Source organism: Sus scrofa, chromosome 15, assembly GCF_000003025.6.
Source record: "Sus scrofa isolate TJ Tabasco breed Duroc chromosome 15, Sscrofa11.1, whole genome shotgun sequence".
NCBI lineage: Eukaryota > Metazoa > Chordata > Mammalia > Artiodactyla > Suidae > Sus > Sus scrofa.
The window spans coordinates 14,616,262-14,634,691 of record NC_010457.5 but is presented as its reverse complement, the minus strand read 5'-3'; the positions used below and the strand labels follow the sequence as shown (position 1 = coordinate 14,634,691).

The following is an 18,430-nucleotide window of genomic DNA, read 5'->3' as shown; positions in this document are numbered from 1 at the left end:
CACAACATGCTTAGCGTGAGATTGCTCTGTGCAGGTGTAATTATGAATTTGGCTATTTTGTGTTTTGTTGTTTGTTTTTATTTTTATTGCTGCATCTGTGGCATATGGAAATTCCTGGTGTAGGAGTTGAATCAGAGCTGCAGCTGCAGGTCTACACTATAGCTATGGCAACACCGACCAAGCCGTATCTGCAGCCTATGCCAAGCTGTGGCAACGCCTGATCTGTAAGCCACTGAGCGAGGCCAAGAATCGGACCCACATCCTCATGGACGCTGTCAGTTTCTTAACTCACTGAGGCACAGCAGGAACTCCATCATTTGGCTGTTTTTTTAATTGGGTCATTGCAGAGCAGAACCAGGATCACATGTACTCCTTCATCTGTACATTTCCATGGTGCCCAGAATGGGTCTGCACAGAGGGGACACTTGATGAGCCCCACTGAGGGACAGATGATTACTGCCTTCTGCAGTAGTCCAGTTCTGGGCTTTCTTTGTGCATAGGTACACACCAGGAAGAGCTAGAAGGCTCCTAGTTTGGCATTCCCTGTGGCTCTTCAGACACTCCTTTTGCCTCTGGGTAGCCTTGCTAATGAAACTGACATCCAGGGGCTAATTCTGCAGTCACAGATCCTGAGTTTTCTTCTTCTTTTAAGACCCATCTTTCTTCCATGTTTTGAGATCTCCACCCCTCAGGGGAGTAATGGCAGTAGATTGGTTATGCTAAACACCCCCCCTTGGGGTTTGATTTTAAATTTTTCATGGTGACCCGGTCATTTATATAGTCAGAATAGACTCATCTTGAAACTTTACAAAGCCACTTAATTTTTTAAAAATTCATAACTCTACATAATGTGTATCTATATTTTCAGTCCTCTCTTGGATTCCCAGGGAATACTCTGTCATGCAGGAAACACAAATTCAAGCCCTTTGTCACTGTCTTTTTTTTTGCCTTTCCTCATCCTAAATGTAATATTGTGGAGCTAAGTAGTGTGTATTGGAAGAGTGTTGATTTTTTTGTTTGCGTATAATCTGTTTAACCATGAAGCTGATGTGAACGAGGCAGGCACACAAATAAAGAGAGGAGCAATTGTAGGGATGCTCAGAGAATGTGACTTAGACTTTTTTTTGTTGTTATCCTCAGTCTCAAGACCTGTGGAAAAAACATTATGTTTGGGACCTGCCCCTGCAGCTTCTCAGCTCTGCAATATCCCTTGTTCTACAGACTGTATAGTATCTTCCTGGTCAGCCTGGGGCCTGTGCATCCATGAAAACTGCCATGATCCTCAGGGGAGAAAAGGTGAGTGCCTTATCTGTTTGGGCTTCATTTCCTTCTAGTGCACACATATTTATTCTGGTAGCTAAATAGCTGCTTAATTCTGCTTAAGACAATATTTGTTTGTAAAATTTAGATAACCGGCTTATTCATTTATTAAGGATGCCATTGGGGACATTTTTTATGGAGCACAGAAGCCCAACTTGATTGACCTTCCAACTAGCCTCATAGCTGGTGAAGTGACTACTAATCAAAATCGGTATATAACTTAAACCTGAAGGGAATTTGGTCCTGGCCAAAATGTCCGTAAGACATTTGGTCCACAGCAAGAGGGCTTTGATATTTGGTCCTGTCCAAAACATCCATGAGCCTGTTTGGCCCACGTCACATGGTTTTGTTTGGGACCAAATTTCAAGGACCTTTTGCCATGTGCCAAATGTCTTATGGATATTTTAGACAGGATCAAGTATTTGCTAACCACAACTTAATGTTATATATATGTCATAGATATACTTCAAAAATTAGACATGATTTCTATAATCACATCAAGAAACAATTGCTCTGTGTATCTATTTATTATTTTCAGATTTCCAAAGGCTGAATCAAATGCTGAATTTGATGTTACCATTTAAATTTTCATGAGGGACATTTATATATGTTGTTTACTTTTTGGTATTTTCCTCAGGCTTAAGGTGAAATCTTCAAGTTTTGTGTGCTTATTGCTGGTTTAAATTTGTAGATCTCTGCAATCTTGTTTTCTTTCTCTCTCTCTTTTTTTTTTTCTTTTTATAGCTGTACCTATGGCATATGGAAGTTCCCAGCGTAGGGGTCAAATTGGAGCTGCAGCTGCAGGCCTATGCCACAGCCACACCACCACCAGATCTGAGCCACATCTATGACTTATGCTGTGACCCTTGTGACCACAGCCACAACACCACCAGATCTGAGATGCATCTGTGACCTATGCTTGTGGCAATGCCAGTTCCTTAAACCACTGAGTGAGTCCAGGGATTGAACCTTCATCCTCACAGATACTTGTCAGTTTCTTAACCCACTAAACCACAATGGTAACTCATTGTTTTCTTTAGTTTATAGTTCACTGCTTTATATATGTATATAAATACACACACACACACCATACACACACATATATACTGTTTTTTTTTGTGTGTATTTATATATATATGTATATCACACATATATATACACATACACATCTGCATCTTTTTTTTCACATCTGCATCTTAAAATGTTCTTTTTTGGTGACATCTTGACTTTTCTTTTATTGGCCCTTTAGTTTGTATTGATATTATGTTCCCTTAAATGGCAGTGTTGAAAAGAAATATTTCCTTTACTAAGAGAAATGAGATCCAAGGACATTTCATAAGTTATGCTATGTTTGCTAAGCACTAATGCCCCCCAGTTATACCATGGAAACAAAGAGTATATGGAAAAATGTTGATGTTACAAAGGTGGTGCTCTCAGCTTAATTCTATTTGAAAACCCACATTTTAGCACTTCCCAGGGGGGCTCACATGTACACACGTGATGCCCAGGTTCACACATGCATGTCCCTTAGCTTTTCTCTTTATTCTGCCTTGTTTGTTCTAAGGTAGAATGGACGATATACGTTGCCATTTTATCTAGGACAGAAAGAAACTAACTTTAATTCTTTTATCAGATGATAGAAATCTGGATCTCGATGGAACATGGGGGGGTGTTGGAAAGCTCATGCTACTCCTCTGTTAGTCACATAACCATAATGTCCCCCAAGCCTCTTCAGTTTATGAATACAAATAGTATCCCATTAATTCCAATATCTGCAATCCGTTGTGTATAATTTGACCATGCAAGTCTTTTGTAGTACGTATGAGGCTCCCAGGGTAACTTACCTGTTATAGAACCAATCTTATGTTTGATGGGTGCATCTCCATTTTAAGGTCACTAACTAGAATATCATTTGAGGCTGGACTTAGGCTTCCCCAGCCACTGTGGCTGTAACCATCTGTGCTGCTACAACCTTGCTGCATTGAGCACTGCCTTCCTTTGCTCTTAAAGCTAGAAAAACCACACAAGGCCAAGTGCACCCTATAATTCACTGCACACTTTTGGTTATAAGTGATAGAAACCCAATTCAAACTGTATAAGCCAAAATAAGAAAACTTATTAGCTCATCTAGCTAAAATTGAAGGGACGATAGGGCTGTGTTCAAAAGTATCAAGAGGTCAATGGATCTCGGTCTCATTTTTCCTCTTCTCTTTATAATATTTTGTTTTTACAATCTTCCATTCTTCTTCTCTTTCTATTTACAATCTCTTATTTCTCCAGCTCTTGTTTCTATTTTTCTCTTAATTAGGTTCAGTTTAACAAAATATTTTGTGAAAAACTACACTTTCAACTTTTATTCCAGTCTTCCTCTTCCATGTCACCCACAATAGGTCCATGGAACTCATCTGGGAAGCTCACACCTTTCTAACCCCTTATTCACCCCATTTGCCAAAGATGATTTTTTTGCCTAACTTCTTTTGTATTGGCTCTTATCTCTCTATTGCATAAGTCAGCTCTGACAAAGGGACCCTGGTGCGTCATTCCTTAGATATTATCTATTGTGGGGTGGATTGTGTTCTCCCAAAAGATATGTTTAGCACTAACCCCTGGTACAGGTGGATATGCCCTTTTTTGGTAAATCTGGTTAATGCAAATGTAATCAAGTTAAGGTGTAGTCATATTAGATGAGGGTAGGTCCTATGCTATGACTGATGTGCTTTTCTCATATTAACTTCCATCATGTTCTATCCCAAGAGATTGGATATAGATCCCTGTGCTATACAGTAGGATCTCATTGCTTATCCACTCTAAATGTAATAGTTTACATCTACTAACCCAAAACTCCCAGTCCATCCTACACCCTCCCCCCACCCCCTTGGCAACCACAAGTCTGTTCTCTATGTGAGTCTGTTTATATTTTGCAGATAGATTCATTTGTGCCATATTTTAGATTCCACATTTAAGCAATATCACATGGTATTTGACTTTGTCTTTCTGACTGACTTAGTATGAGAATCTCTAGCATCCATGTTGCTACAAATGCCATTATTTTGTTCTTTTTATGACTGAATAGTATTCTATTGTATATATGTACACATCTTAATCTATTCATCTGTCAGTGGACATTTAGGTTATTTCCATGTGTTGGCTATTTTGAATAGTAGGGCAATGAATATAGTATGCATGTATCTTTTTTTTTTTTTTTTGTCTTTTTAGGGCTGTACCTATGGCATATGAAGGTTCCTAGGCTAGGGGTCAAATTGGAGCTATTTCTGCCAGACTATACCATAGCCACAGCAACGTGGGATCTGAGCTGTGTCTGCCATACAGCCTATGGCAATGCTGGATACTTAACCCACTGATTGAGACTGGGGATGTAACGTGCCTCCTCATGGATACTAGTCAGGTTTGTTAACCATTGAGTGGGGACAGGAACTCCTGGTGCATGTATCTTTTTGAATGAAAGTTTTGTCTGGATATATGCCCAGGAGTGGGATTGCTGGTTCATAGCAGTTTTATATTTAGATTTCTGAGGAACCTCCAAACTCTTTTCCATAGTGGTTGTACCAATTTACGTTTCTGTTTTTGTGTCATCAATATAAAGAAGGATGCCCTTTTCTCAATACCCTCTTCATCATTTTTTATTTATAGACTTGTTAATTGTGGCCATTCTGACTGGTGTGAGGTGGTGCCTCATTATAGTTTTGATCTGCTTTTCTCTAATAATTTGATGTTGAGCATCTTTTCATGTGCCTCTTGGTTATCCATATATCTTTCTTGGAGAAATGTCTATTTAGGTCTTCTGCCCATTTTTCAATTGGGTTGTTTTGGTTTTTTGTTGTTGAGTTATATGAGTGTTTGTATATTTCGGATATCAGACTGTACTACAAAGCTATAATCATCAAAACAATATGGTAATGACACAAAAACAGAAATATCGATCAAAGGAACAGGATAGATAGCCCAGAAGTAAATCCAGGCACCTATAGCCAACTAATATATGACAAAGGCGGCAAGAACATACAGAGGAGGAAAGACTGTATCTTCAATAAATGATGCTGAGAAAACTGGACAGTTACATGTAAAAGAATTAAATTAGAACATTCTCTAACACCATACATAAAAATAAACTCAATTGGATTAAAAACCTAAACATAAGGCTAGATACTATAAAACTCCTAGAAGAAAACATAGGCAAAAACGCTTATTGACATAAATCACAGCAACATCTTGTTTGATCCACCTCCTGGAATAATGACAATAAAAACAAAAATAAAACAATGGGACCTAATTAAACTCAAAAGCTTGGGCACAGTAAAGGAAACCATTCAAAAAACAAAAAGACAACCCACACGAACGGAGAAATCTTTGCAAATGATATAACTAACAAGGCAATAATCTGCAAAATATACAAAATACTCATACAACCCATAGTGATTTAATAATAGCCAAGCCAGCACTGAGAACCTGAGTTCCTGTCTTCTCGGTCCACTGTTCCAACACTGGCTTCCTTTGTGATTTACTCCATGAGCCCAAAGAGTTTAGTTAGATCAAGGCACAACTCCAGCATTGAGGTTAGCAGAGAAGCCCTGTGCCCATGTGCACTGCATTGGCTAGTGGGAACCATGAGAGTGAGCCTCTGAGCTGATATAGGAGATATAGGATGAGGCATGGGACCCACCCTCCAAGTGTGTCATCTGGAGAGAGAGGAAATGCAGACAGTAGTTGTGTGAGAAAGGGAGGGTGTTCTGAGATCAGCTTGAGGGTTCTAGGTAACTGGGAAGTGTGGTTTTGCCTTCAACAATAAATTTTTCTCAAAGAAAGCCTCAGTCTTTGGGGCTAAAGGAAATGGTAGAGACAGTACCTGAAGGTAGTAGTGTCAGTAACCACCTGCAGAGTTTAAGGATGTATTGGGATTGATGAGTATTACTAAGGCTGATTGATCTGCTCTAGGAACAAAGTAATCATGGACAGGAGAGAGAGGAAGGTGAGGTGATTGTTATTCAGGTCTGGGAGTTTGCTATTTATAAATGTTTCACTAGAGCAGAGAGAATTTTGATTTTTTTTAAGGTCTTGCTAAAACCTGCCAGGACCACCTGCCTATATAATCCTTCTTGGAAAGAATAATAAAAACAAAGGAGTTTTCCCTCTAGGGAAATGATTCCATGCCTACAAGGAGTCCAAGCCTGTTATGATGATGCTAAGTCATCTCATTATTTCTACTGGCTTGTGAGCATGAGTTCCAGGATACTCTTAATCTTGATCATTCTGTGGTCCTACCATGGGTTCTGTCAGAGTCTCTGACTGGCACAAACTAAATGTAGTCAAGAATTCCACAGAGACTGGAGCACACAGGCTAATGCATTAAACATTACACAACTCCGGGATGTAAACTGAACTCTTTAGTTTCATATTTGAATTCCCTACCCTAGAAATGCAATGAACCAACTAGCAGAAATTTAGAATAGTCATACTTTCCTAGATATTATATACTTTTTTTTATATATGGATGAAGGGGAATTTGAGGGGAAGAAATAAGCAAACACCGCAAGAAAGAAATGTGTAAAGTTGGAGATAGTTTTTCTTTTCACTCATCTTTTTCCCAGTGACTGTGTTATTCCCTTTTAATCACATTTTTTTAATAGTAGAAAAGGATGGGAAGCATACAGTATTTTATCATTTAGTAGAAGAAATTAGTGATTATAGAAATTATCTTCATGTGGCCATTATTCTCAGAAAGATACCTTTCAATCAGGAATCATCTGAGGCTTGTGGCTGTCACCTATTTAGAGTACATGAGAAAATCTGTCATGTACACAGCCTTCACACCTTCCATCAGGTCTGTGACAGAACACAAGGGGAGCAGTGCTCAGCAAGCCGGTACTTGTCAAGTAAAACTAGGATGCTTTTCAGAGGAAGTTAAATTGCATCAGGTTTTATCATTCATTGCTTTATCTTTGATACTCTCCCAGGGAGTTATAATTAGAGATAAATGAAAGAGGAATAACTTGAAAAACTTGCTGATGGAAGAACTTTACCCACACATATAATGCATTTTTAAAAAATTCTTTTAGCAACATGGGTGGACCTAGAAACTATCATGCTAAGTGAAGTCAGTCATACAATGGACACCAACATCAAATGCTTTCACGGACATGTGGAATCTGAAGAAAGGACAGACTGAACTTCTTGGCAGAACAGATGCTGACTCACAGACATTGAAAAACTTATGGTCTCTGGAGGAGACAGTTTGGGGGGTGGGGGGATGTGCTTGGGTTGTGGGATGGAAATCCTGTGAAATCAGATTGTTATGATCATTATACAACTACAGATGTGATAAATCCATTTGAGTAATTTTTAAAAAAGCAAAATAAATAAATAAATAAAATAAAAATAAAAAATAAAAGGCATTAGGGAGATAGTAAAAATTTTTGAGTGATGAGATCACAGTGTTTATAATTGTGCTTGGAGGTAATGCCAAATTTAGGTGGCAGAAATACAAGAAGCAAGGACTTCTATTGAGAAGCTATTAGAAAAGTCTGAAGGAAAGAAAATGAGGACTTGAGTTAAGAACATGGCATGTGAAAAGTAAAGAGAATGTAATTCTCACCACATGTCACTATCAGTAACAAAAATTGTTTATCAGCACTTATTAGTAGACAGAACTCAAATATGGCCTCCCAAATTCCTGCCCTCTGGAGTACAATCACCATGGCTTGAAATTTGATGGGATAGTCACTCCTGTGATTAGAAAGTGGCCTCTAGCTACAGCCAGAGGACATGTCCTATGACCACAGTTCTACAATTGCAAGGAACTGAACTGGGCCAACAAACTGAATGAGCTTGGAAGCTGATTCCTACCAAGAGCCTCCAGAAAGGAATACAGCCAAAATTTTGATTTCAATCTAAGTAGAGAATCAAGCCACACCATGCCTAAATTTCTGATACAATAAATAATTACTTGTTTAAACCACTAGGTATATAATAAATTTTAACTCATTGGAAAATTAAAACATGTTCAGAAATAATGATAGTGTCTCATAACATAAATAAGAAAATGTTTTATATTGAGGGAAGCTACAAAAAATAAATCTCAGTATAAAGTGGAATTATCTTGAAGTGGACAATGTGGAACTAACTCATCACATCCATGTCTTTATAATGCATGATAAAATAATAATTTACCTGAAAAAAAAAAAATAAAAAATTCTTTCTGATATATAGACATATATTTATATGACATCCCTGTCCTTTTCAGATCCACTCTAGAAAGGCAAGCTTGCCTACAAAAGTTGCTCTAAAGAGGAATTTGATGGAGGCTTCTGGATAGGGTGTCACCATTGGTAACTACTTATTCAGTAAGACTTCAGGGAACCCCCCCTTCTTCCCCTCCCCAGAACAGTATCCACTCCCCCACCTTCCATGATAGCACCTAACCTTCTAAATATCCCCATAGGAAAAGGTATTTGGAAACTGAGAGGCCATGACTATCTTTATGAATACAGTCTTTTATGCTCTGAAACAAATTAATTTAGTTAACTCACTAAAGTAGGAAAACACTGACATGTTTTGGATCTGTAACAATGATGGGGAAAATTTCCACTTCCATCCATGTCTGCTAGAGAGATCCACCATTAATGAGAAATCTGTGAAATACTTTTGCTTTGTCATGAATTGTAAGTACAATAGTTTTGTTCTTTTGCCTTTTTTCGGCGCCTGTGTGTGTTGGGGCTGGTGGCAGGCTGGGTCTACTTCTCATCAGAAGCCTTAAGGACTCCCTGCCCATAATCCGATGCTTCTTATTTCCTGTATTCATAACAGGGTGTCCACTAAAAACAATGTCATAAAATGCTATGCCTGCAGGAATGGTGGTTGATTTCTAAGGAGCTGGAATCAAAGATCCAGTCTGCTCAGGTCCTTTGACTCAGGGTTGTTGCCCAGTGCCCAAGGCTGCTGGAGATGAGGAGCAAAGGGAGTGCTTCAGATGGAATAAGGTCAACTTGCTGGCTATTGCTTTCAGCCCATCTCAGTGGAGTTAGTGTGGAGATAAATGTTGGCCATGGGTGGGGTGGCTTCCTAGAAACTCATGTCGACACTTTGGTCCCACTCGAAAAGTGAAGGTATAAGTCCTTAAACCCGATTGGCCCTCCTGAGCCTCCTGTAATTTTTCTATGGTTTCAATTAAAAAAAAAATTGACCTCTCTTCTGCCATTTTTACTTCTTTCCTTTTCTCTCCCCACCCACGAATCACTCTTTTCTAATTATCTTCAGTGGACTATGCACTAAACCAGTAGAATATATACTAAATCCTTGAGTCCAGAGGAAAAACAAAAAAAAAAAACAAAAAAACCCTTCAATATTAGTTTCAAGGTGAACTGAATCTGTGGTCAGGAAGTGATTATTAGAACATCTTGCTACCCAGTACCTAAAATTCTGTTATCTAATCTGTATAGCTTTATTTCAAGGAAGTGATCCATGGTACTGTTAGATTCATTGTATGAAGTGGGGCTAGGACATGCCGTACACTAGAGCTGAATTGAATTCTTTCTTGTGAGGAGGTAATGGCTGAGGAAAACCTAAGCTGAATGTCATACACCTCCATTTTTTATAGAAGTATAGTTGATTTACAATTATTGTGTTAGTTTCAAGTGTGCAGCACAGTGATTCAGTTTTATATATATACACATATACATATTCTTCTTCAGATTCTGTTCCCTTATAGGTTATTACAAAATATTGAGTAGAGTTCTCTGTGCTATACAGTAGGTCTTCGTTGGTTATCTATTTTACATATAGTAGTGTGTATATGTTAATCCCAAACTGCTAATTTATCCCTCACACATATTCATTTAATCAGTTACATGTCTTAGAAGAAATAATAAGGTATCATCTAGTCTTAGTTTTTCTGTATGCAAAATGAGAATAGTAACTTATGAAATGGTTTAGGGATATATCAGAAAAGTGGCTACTGTAGTATTAGCAGAGCATAGATACTTCGTGAAAGCATGTGCTTTTTGCCTTGTTGGACTGTATGCTCTGTGGAAAATAGATTTATGTTTTCTGTCCCTCCTGTGGCTTACCATAGTATATTACAGTGATCTACATATGGCAGTTACTGTTTACTGAATGATAATGTCTGATTAATATGGAATTCAGTAAATGAAGGTAAGTGGTTGGCTGGCCCCAACCACCATGGACTTGACCATTGTGTATCTTTCAGAGCAGAAACACCCAAGGGAAACCTGATGTCTATTGCAGCCATGAACACCAATGTGTGATTAAAGTTAAGGGCTAACAAGAGAATCCAAGGTTTTTGTTTTATGCTGAGCTTGTGCTTTGATTTGATCCTAGTTAGAGTCAGGACAAGGGCAGTGCAGATGAAAGACTGAAAGAATTTATTGACTGAAGAGATGCCATCTAAAGATTTATGGCAAGATAGATGCTGCTTGATTTATAGAGGAAAATACACATGCCCCTCAATGGCATTAAGCTCTAGGTAATAGGACACCAAGCATCCTTTAGTAAAGACTGCTTAGATTCTGAGCTAGTTGTCAATCATTGTAAATCATGGAGACCCATGTCATGTCCTGCTTAAAGATATAAACTAAACAAGCACAAACGTAAGATGGTAAATAAGCAGCCCGTGGGCATTACATCTAAGAATAGAGGTCACCCAAGTGATGTGGCAGCGAGGACTCAGAGGTCATGTAGTTTGATGTCCATCAAGTGTAGTATAGAGCCTTGAGCTATTCTCAGGGTGACCTAGGAAGGGGGCTGAACTCTTCTGCAGGTTTTCTTTTGACTAGTGGGTGACACAGACTTGGACGCATGAAACACAGCAGAAGCCATCTATTGTTTTAATTGCCTCTGAAATTAATACTTTCAGTGCCATGCGGAAATGGTCTCTGACTGGCTGAATGACGCCTTCCCAGAGGTGGCCAATCCGTAAAGTACAACTCTAAGAGTGTCTTTTAAAGGAAGCTCATGTGTTAAGCCTAGACCAAGAGAACCCATTTAAAGCACTTATGGCAGTGCATCTAAAATCCTTGCCCAGTCCTGCCTTATTCTAAGGGAGCTCAGCTCCCTCTTGTGGCCTTAAACCATGTGTCCATTTGTTCCAGCCTCCTTGGCTGGGCTACTTCAGAGGAGGCATCTTTTACCAACTACACCTTGAGTTGTGTGTGTGTGTGTGTGTGTGTGTGTGTGTGTGTATTTGATTTACAATGTTTTATCAATTCCTGCTGTATAGCAAAGTGACCCAGTTATACGAATATATACATTCTTTTTCTCACATTATCCTAAATCATGTTACATCACAAGTGATTAGATAACATTCCCTGTGCTACACAGCAGGATCTCTTTGTTTACCCAATCCAAATGGTAGTTTACATCTACTAACCCCAAACTCCCTGTCCATCTTTTTGTTTCACTACCACGTGTGGGGAAATTAGTGTGATCCTGGCAAACCCAGAGGGATACACTTGGCTTTGTTACCTCTTGTACTTCTCACTCTCTGGAACCTGTCTTTCTCCCCTCCTCTTCTGGGAAGGGTGGTGGGGTACCATACCACCTTCTTCTGTGACGTTAGTGTTCTCATGATCTCTATCTTCCTGGCTAAGTCATTCATTCATTCACCCATTCATTCATTCATTTTTACTTATCCCAAGGAATAATTGAGCCATTATTTTTTAAGATAGTAGCAGACGATATGATTGGTTTTGTTTTTTTTAAAAAAAAAGTAATAAAGGTACATAAATCCATTGATTGAATTTGGAGAATTAGAGGATGGAAGGTTAAATATGAGATCCATAGAAGTTCGGCCTAGCTTTTAGAAGTGCTATATACTGAGGGTAAGAGATGGAAAACTCACACACTGAAGGGTTACATCTCATTCTCCATCACTTTTTATTTATTTTGATTAAGTTATCATTGATTTACAGTGTTTCTTCAATTTCTGCTGTACAGCAAAATGACCCAGTCACACATATATACATTCTTTTTTTTCATACTACCTTCCCTCACTTAGCTTTTAAAAGTATAAATTAGTTTCTATCATTTAAAAATAGAGAGGTTTCATGTAAAATCCAAACATAACTTGGATTCGGCTTCCTAGACAAAATTGGAAGATTTGACAACAGAGAGTTCACATTTCCTTGTAGCAGTGAATGGAAGCCACACACTTTAGTAAAGCACAGTCCTCTATTTTGCCACAGATCCCACCACTCCCTACCATCTGTGGTTGACCCATATCCCTCAATTTTCACAGGATCTATAGCTGTGACCATGTAGGCTTATAGCCTGTGAGACCCATCCATATCCTCATTATGGTATAACTTTGGATCCGAGTCCCAAAGTACATTTTTGAAACTGACCACTAGTCTAGTGACCCATATCTAGCCAAGGTGGGGAGTGTGGTCCAGGGAAGTTCTATCTTCACTGGGCTGGCTGACCTGGATATCTCAGGAGAGTGATACAGGGAGATCTCAGGGCCTGAACCTGTGAAGTTTCAGGCAACCAGGATATGTCAATGTATGATGTCTTTCAGCTTAATACAGGGTAACAGGAATGTCATAAACAACAGCAAAAAAGAAAATGGGGATTTATCTCTGTTTAGCTTGTTTCTGCGAGTCATCATTTATTTTTACTGGCTTACTGATACCATTGGACATAAGCTATTTATTATTCCATTTGACTATGCCTGGCCTCTCCAACTGCTAAGCTGTAAATGCTCAGAAGTTAGGTTTCCTGTTCCAGTTCTTTTCCACTTTGTCTCTCCTATCGTTTCCTTAGCTCCCCATTTCCCATAAAATAAAACATGTGAATATAATACATGCCTTAGAGCTGCAGGTGTAAAATAAATTTTCATAAATTTCCAAGCCTCTGCTTCCTTTCCTTGGCTGGATAAGGATGGAATCTCATGAACCTTTTGTTCCCTTTCATTTTAGGATTTAGAATGAGACAGCGCCATGTCCTCATGGAGTCCACAGGGCCTGCGGGGCGTTGCCCTCACTTGGTGGAATCTGTCCCTTGTGACGATCCACTGTGTTACCGATGGCTGACATCCGAAGGGATCTGTATCCCTGATCACGGCAAGTGTGGCCTGGGACACCGCATCCTCAAGGCTGTCTGTCAGGATGAGCGAGGTAAGACCCCCAGGAAACACAAGGGTTGTTAAGGGATATCTGCTAAATAACACATTGCGAAGCTCATAGTTTGCCTAAGGGAGAGAAACACAGCCTTTTCTAGACTTAAATATTTAAGTCAAGTGAGACATTGCTACAAAGTAAGCTGCCTTGATGTAATGTGAGGCCGCGCACTCCCTGATAAAAGAACACTATTTAGGAGTCCCGTCGTGGTGCAGTGGTTAACGAATCCAACTAGGAACTAGGAACCCTGAGGTTGCGGGTTCGATCCCTGGCCTCGCCCAGTGGGTTAAGGAGCCGGCATTGCCGTGAGCTGTGGTGTAGGTCGCAGATGCGGCTCGGATCCCGCGTTGCTGTGGCTCTGGTGTAGGCTGGTGGCTAAAGCTCCAATTAGACCCCTAGTCTGGGAATCTCGATATGCCATGGGAAGCGGCCCTAGAAAAAAGGCAAAAAGCCAAAAAAAAAAAAAAAAAAAAAAAAGAAAAGGAACACTTTAATTTTGCCTGCATGTGATACAGTAGACCTAAAGACTTCTCTGGAGTTTTTAATTGCTTAAGACAAACTGAATGCAAAAATGGTCTGGATAGCCTTCAGATTATCAATACCAAAAAAGTTTTATGTGCCTTTATTGATGTGGATATGTAACATCAATATGTTACATTACATTACATTACATTAATAATATGTAATACTGCCTTATAAAGATTCCAGGGCTTCAACTCCCTCCAAGTGAAAAAGGAAAACAAAAAACAAAACCCAAAACACTAAACGCTATCATTTCATTAATATTACACTAGATCAGAATCAGTTCTAGACACAATGCTAACATTTCTAAAGAACCTTTTTTTTGGGGGGGGGAGGGCTGCACTTGAAGCATATGGAAGTTCCCAGGCTAGGCGTTGAATCTGAGCTGCAGCTGCCGGCCTAAGCCACAGCCACAGCCATAGCAATGTGGGATCTGACCTGCCTCAGAGACCTATACCATAGCTTACGCAATGCCAGATCCTTAACCTACTGAGTGAGGCCAGGGATCCAACCAGCATCCTCATGGATACTAGTTGGGTTTTTTACTGCTGAGCCACAATGGGAACTCCCTAAAGAACCATTTTTAAATATAAATTGTCATGATTTACAAAACTATTAACAGTGGTGTCTTTCATTCCTCATGTCAAGCTTCTGGTACAGTCATTGTGTGAAATGAAGGTGTGATTTAGAAAATATCTCAGTCACCTGGAAATGAGAAAAGTGACATTTAAAACCTTTATCCTCGAGTTAAAAAAATATTTGGTCTCTTGGAAGGGTATCCAGTATGCGTATTAATCAGCTCTGCCATGAGAAGTCATAATTTATATGCACTCAGTGTGTGGAGTGACATGTTTTGACTTATGGAGTGAAGAAATCCATAGACCAGGAGGAAATTACAAAGTGAACTTAGGATGGATATTAGTATCCACACAGGGCTGACATTCATCAGTGCATTTCTTATTCCCTTCCTTCCTCTCCCTCCCACTCTCTCTTTCTCTCTCCCTCTCCCTCCCTCCCTTGCTCCTTCCTTCCCTTCCTTCTTTCCTCTTCTTTTTCCCTCTTCCTCCATTTATACTTCCTTCTCCTCCCCTCTTCCTCCATTTGTACTTCCTTCTGTCATAATTAGACAAATATACATTTTACCAAGAAATGTAAACAGTTACCTCATGAAGTCAGGTATTTGTTTAATTAAATAGAGGGAGACACCAGATTGTATTAGCTACAGTCCTTTTTGACTAAATAGTGAAAACTAGCAGTGGCTTCTAATATTACCAAATACTCTTTGAACTGTGATGACATACGTACAGTTTATTAACAGTGGCACACAAGCTCACTCTTTTAATTTAAGAAGAGTGGTATTTTTTAATTTAAGAAGAGCAGTATAGACATTTAAAACCTGGGCTCTAGAGTCACACAAGTTGGAATTTCCATTCTGCTACTTTTCTGCTAGATGATCTTAGGCAAATTATTTAACTGTGGGGGCATCTTTTCCTTCAGCTATAAAGTGGGGATAATAAAACTTACTTCTCATTTTCAGATTGTGAGGGTTAAATTACCTATATAAAAGTGATTAGCGAAGTGCCTAGCACATAACCATTCAAAATAAGCTATGAGCTTATTTCACTTGTGATGCAGATTTATTGCTATTCTCTGTCCCAGTGGATTCGTGGAAAGAGCATTCCTTTATAAAATGAAAATAATAATGAGAATTAGAATAACAATACTGATTTGCCTTCCCAACCTGGAGTTGTGGAAACAAGATCATTTGTTTGGTTGAGACTCAGTGACAAATGCCCTACAGGCTTTGTCATCTTATAGGTATTGGAGACTTTACAAAGATGTCATATTTTCTCCACCAGGCCAGGGACTTCTTTTACAATGTGTTGTATGCCTTTGACAGTATTGCAGAGCAGGAGCTTCTGATTTATAATTAGAAAGGCATATTTGGTCTCTTTCCCTGTTCTGGCACACAGCTTCTAAAACCATTGGAATTTCTTGAGCATTAAGAGTGCATCTTTTTTTAAAAATAGTATTTGGTCTCTGGTATTCAGTGCCTGAAATCACTTCCATAAAGGTAAAATTGGTTTCTTGTTATTCACATCAAGCTCCTTTCTACCACAGCTGGGTTATATTAATGAAGTGATTTTGGAAACTACCTAAAGGTGGGGGTGGTTGCCATGGGAACTAATCATGACTAGAAGGTTGGAACTTTTCATCTGACCCCCTGATATCCAGGGAGGGGGAAGGGGCTGGAGGTTGAATCAACCATTAATGGCCAATGAGTTAATCTCTCATGCCTATGTAATGAAGCCTCTATAAAAACCCAAAAGGACCTGGTTCAGAGAGCTTCCAGGTTGGTGAATGTGTTGAAATTTGGGACAAGGAGATTCCTCATCGTTTCCGGTACCTTGCCATATGCAGATCTTCCATCTGACTGTTCCTGAATTTTATCTTATCATGATAAACTGGTTATCTAGTAAGTAAAACAGGTTTTTTGAATTCTGTGAACCACTCTAACAAATTAATAAAACCCAAGGAGAGGTTTATGGAGCTTCTGACTCATACCCAGTTGTTCACAAGTACAGGTAAAAACCTGGAGTTTAAAACAGGTTATTGGACTCCTCAGTTTGTAGCTGATTGGTTAGAAGCACAGGTAACCTGGGCTTGAGATCAGAGTCTTAAGTGGGGGAAGTCTTGTGGGACTGAACCCTTTGCCTATGGAATCCAATGCCACCTCCAGGTAGCTAGCGTCAGAATTGTGTTGAAGGGTAAAACAGCCGGTATTGGAGAATTTGCTTGGGGTAGTGTGGGGAAACCCCACCCCCCACCACACACATATATTGTAATTGAGTGCAGAACACTTTTTACAAAGCTATCCACTTGACTATTTTACAGCTGTTCTAGAGTTTTATTGCCTATTCCTGTGAAATAACTACTGTTCAGCATTGACCTACACTTCACAGTTTCTTTCCTTCTTTCTTTGCTTTTTTTTCTTTTTTGGCCACCCCATGGCATATGGAGTTCCTGGGCCAGGGAACAAATCCAAGCTGCAGTTGAAACCTAAGCCACAGCTACAGCAACACCAAATCCTTACCCCACAATGCCAAGCTGGGGATCGAACCTGTGTCCCAGTGCTCCAAAACTGCCACTGATCCCATTGCACCAAAGCAGGAGCTCCTACACTCTCAATTTCTATGGGAGAAGCAGGAATTACTACTGGTTCAGAACAGTTTCATGAAGTCTTCATGATCTTTAAATGCCTGGTTGGCTCCTTCATCTTTTGTGGGGCAATAGCTGTAGTTGTGGTTATAAGAACACATTGTCTTCCTGACGTCTGAAACAGACTTTTGTGCAGTGAGAAATTGATCTGGTTGCACTTTCTGAAGTTTAGCTTCTATGAGATTCTGGATGATTGATGATCAAAGTTTGCCCAAGAAGTGCTTCTCTTTGATTCTCCACCCCTTATCATAGTCTTTCCATATTTATAGGAGTTGATAGAACTGTTGTTGCTCATTAAAATCCTTGAAGAGAAAAAAAGTATGGTTGAGATCTATTTAATGAATCTTCTGTGATTTATTTTTTTTTTGTAAACACTTGATACTTTTCATCACTCAGTATTTGTTTCATAGGCCATTTTTTTTTTGTCTTTTTAGGGCTGCACCTGTGGCATATGGAGGTTCCCAGGCTAGAGGTCTAATCAGATCTGTTGCTGCCAGCCTTTGCCAGAGCCACAGCAATGCCAGATCCAAGCCATGTCTGCAACCTATACCACAGCTCACGGCAATGCTGGATCCTTAACCCACTGAGGGAGGCCAGGGATCGAACCCACAACCTCATGGTTCCTAGTAGAATTTGTTTCTGCTGTGCCACAAGGGGAACTCCTCATAGGCCTTTTTGTTTCAGAATTTATTCATAGGTAAATGGATGACACCCAAAGAAATAAACCTTTTTTGATTAAAAAATCAAATGCGTAACAGATCTAATTAGGCTCGTTATAATTGCAAGTTTAGTTGCTTTGTCCTTTATTTTAAGGCTTTTTCCGTATTGACTCCTTCCAGGTGTCCCATATACCAAAAGTAACATTCAATTCCTTGCAAAATGTATACACCTCATACAGGTTGTGGAGCCAAGAGATTTTCACATGGCTGTGATCAAGATTCTATAGGATGCTTGAGTGTCTTATGAACATCACTCCCACCACTTTGAAGACATGACTCTTTTCCAGAAGTTCATCCAGACCATTAACTTGAAGACTTCAAAAATACACAACATATGTCACATTGAAGCCAAGAAATAACTGGAAATAGCAATTTGATATAGCTAAAACTTTTGGGTTAGTTTAAGAACATGATCTACTTTGGACTACTTAAGATTCAAATAGTTGTCTATGAATTTCTACAGCTATCTCTATAGATACAGTACTTTGATCCATTCTTTATTTT

General features: G+C 39.3%; 1 protein-coding gene across 1 annotated transcript in view; it reads left to right on the top strand.

Annotated features, from left to right (window-relative positions):
* The window catches only part of THSD7B (thrombospondin type 1 domain containing 7B), a 1,521,641-nt gene that overhangs the window by 975,944 nt on the left and 527,267 nt on the right, over nucleotides 1–18,430 (top strand). The window contains 2 exon segments of the mRNA XM_021075621.1: nucleotides 1,141–1,296; nucleotides 13,266–13,463. Coding sequence (XP_020931280.1) covers nucleotides 1,141–1,296; nucleotides 13,266–13,463 — 354 coding nt within the window.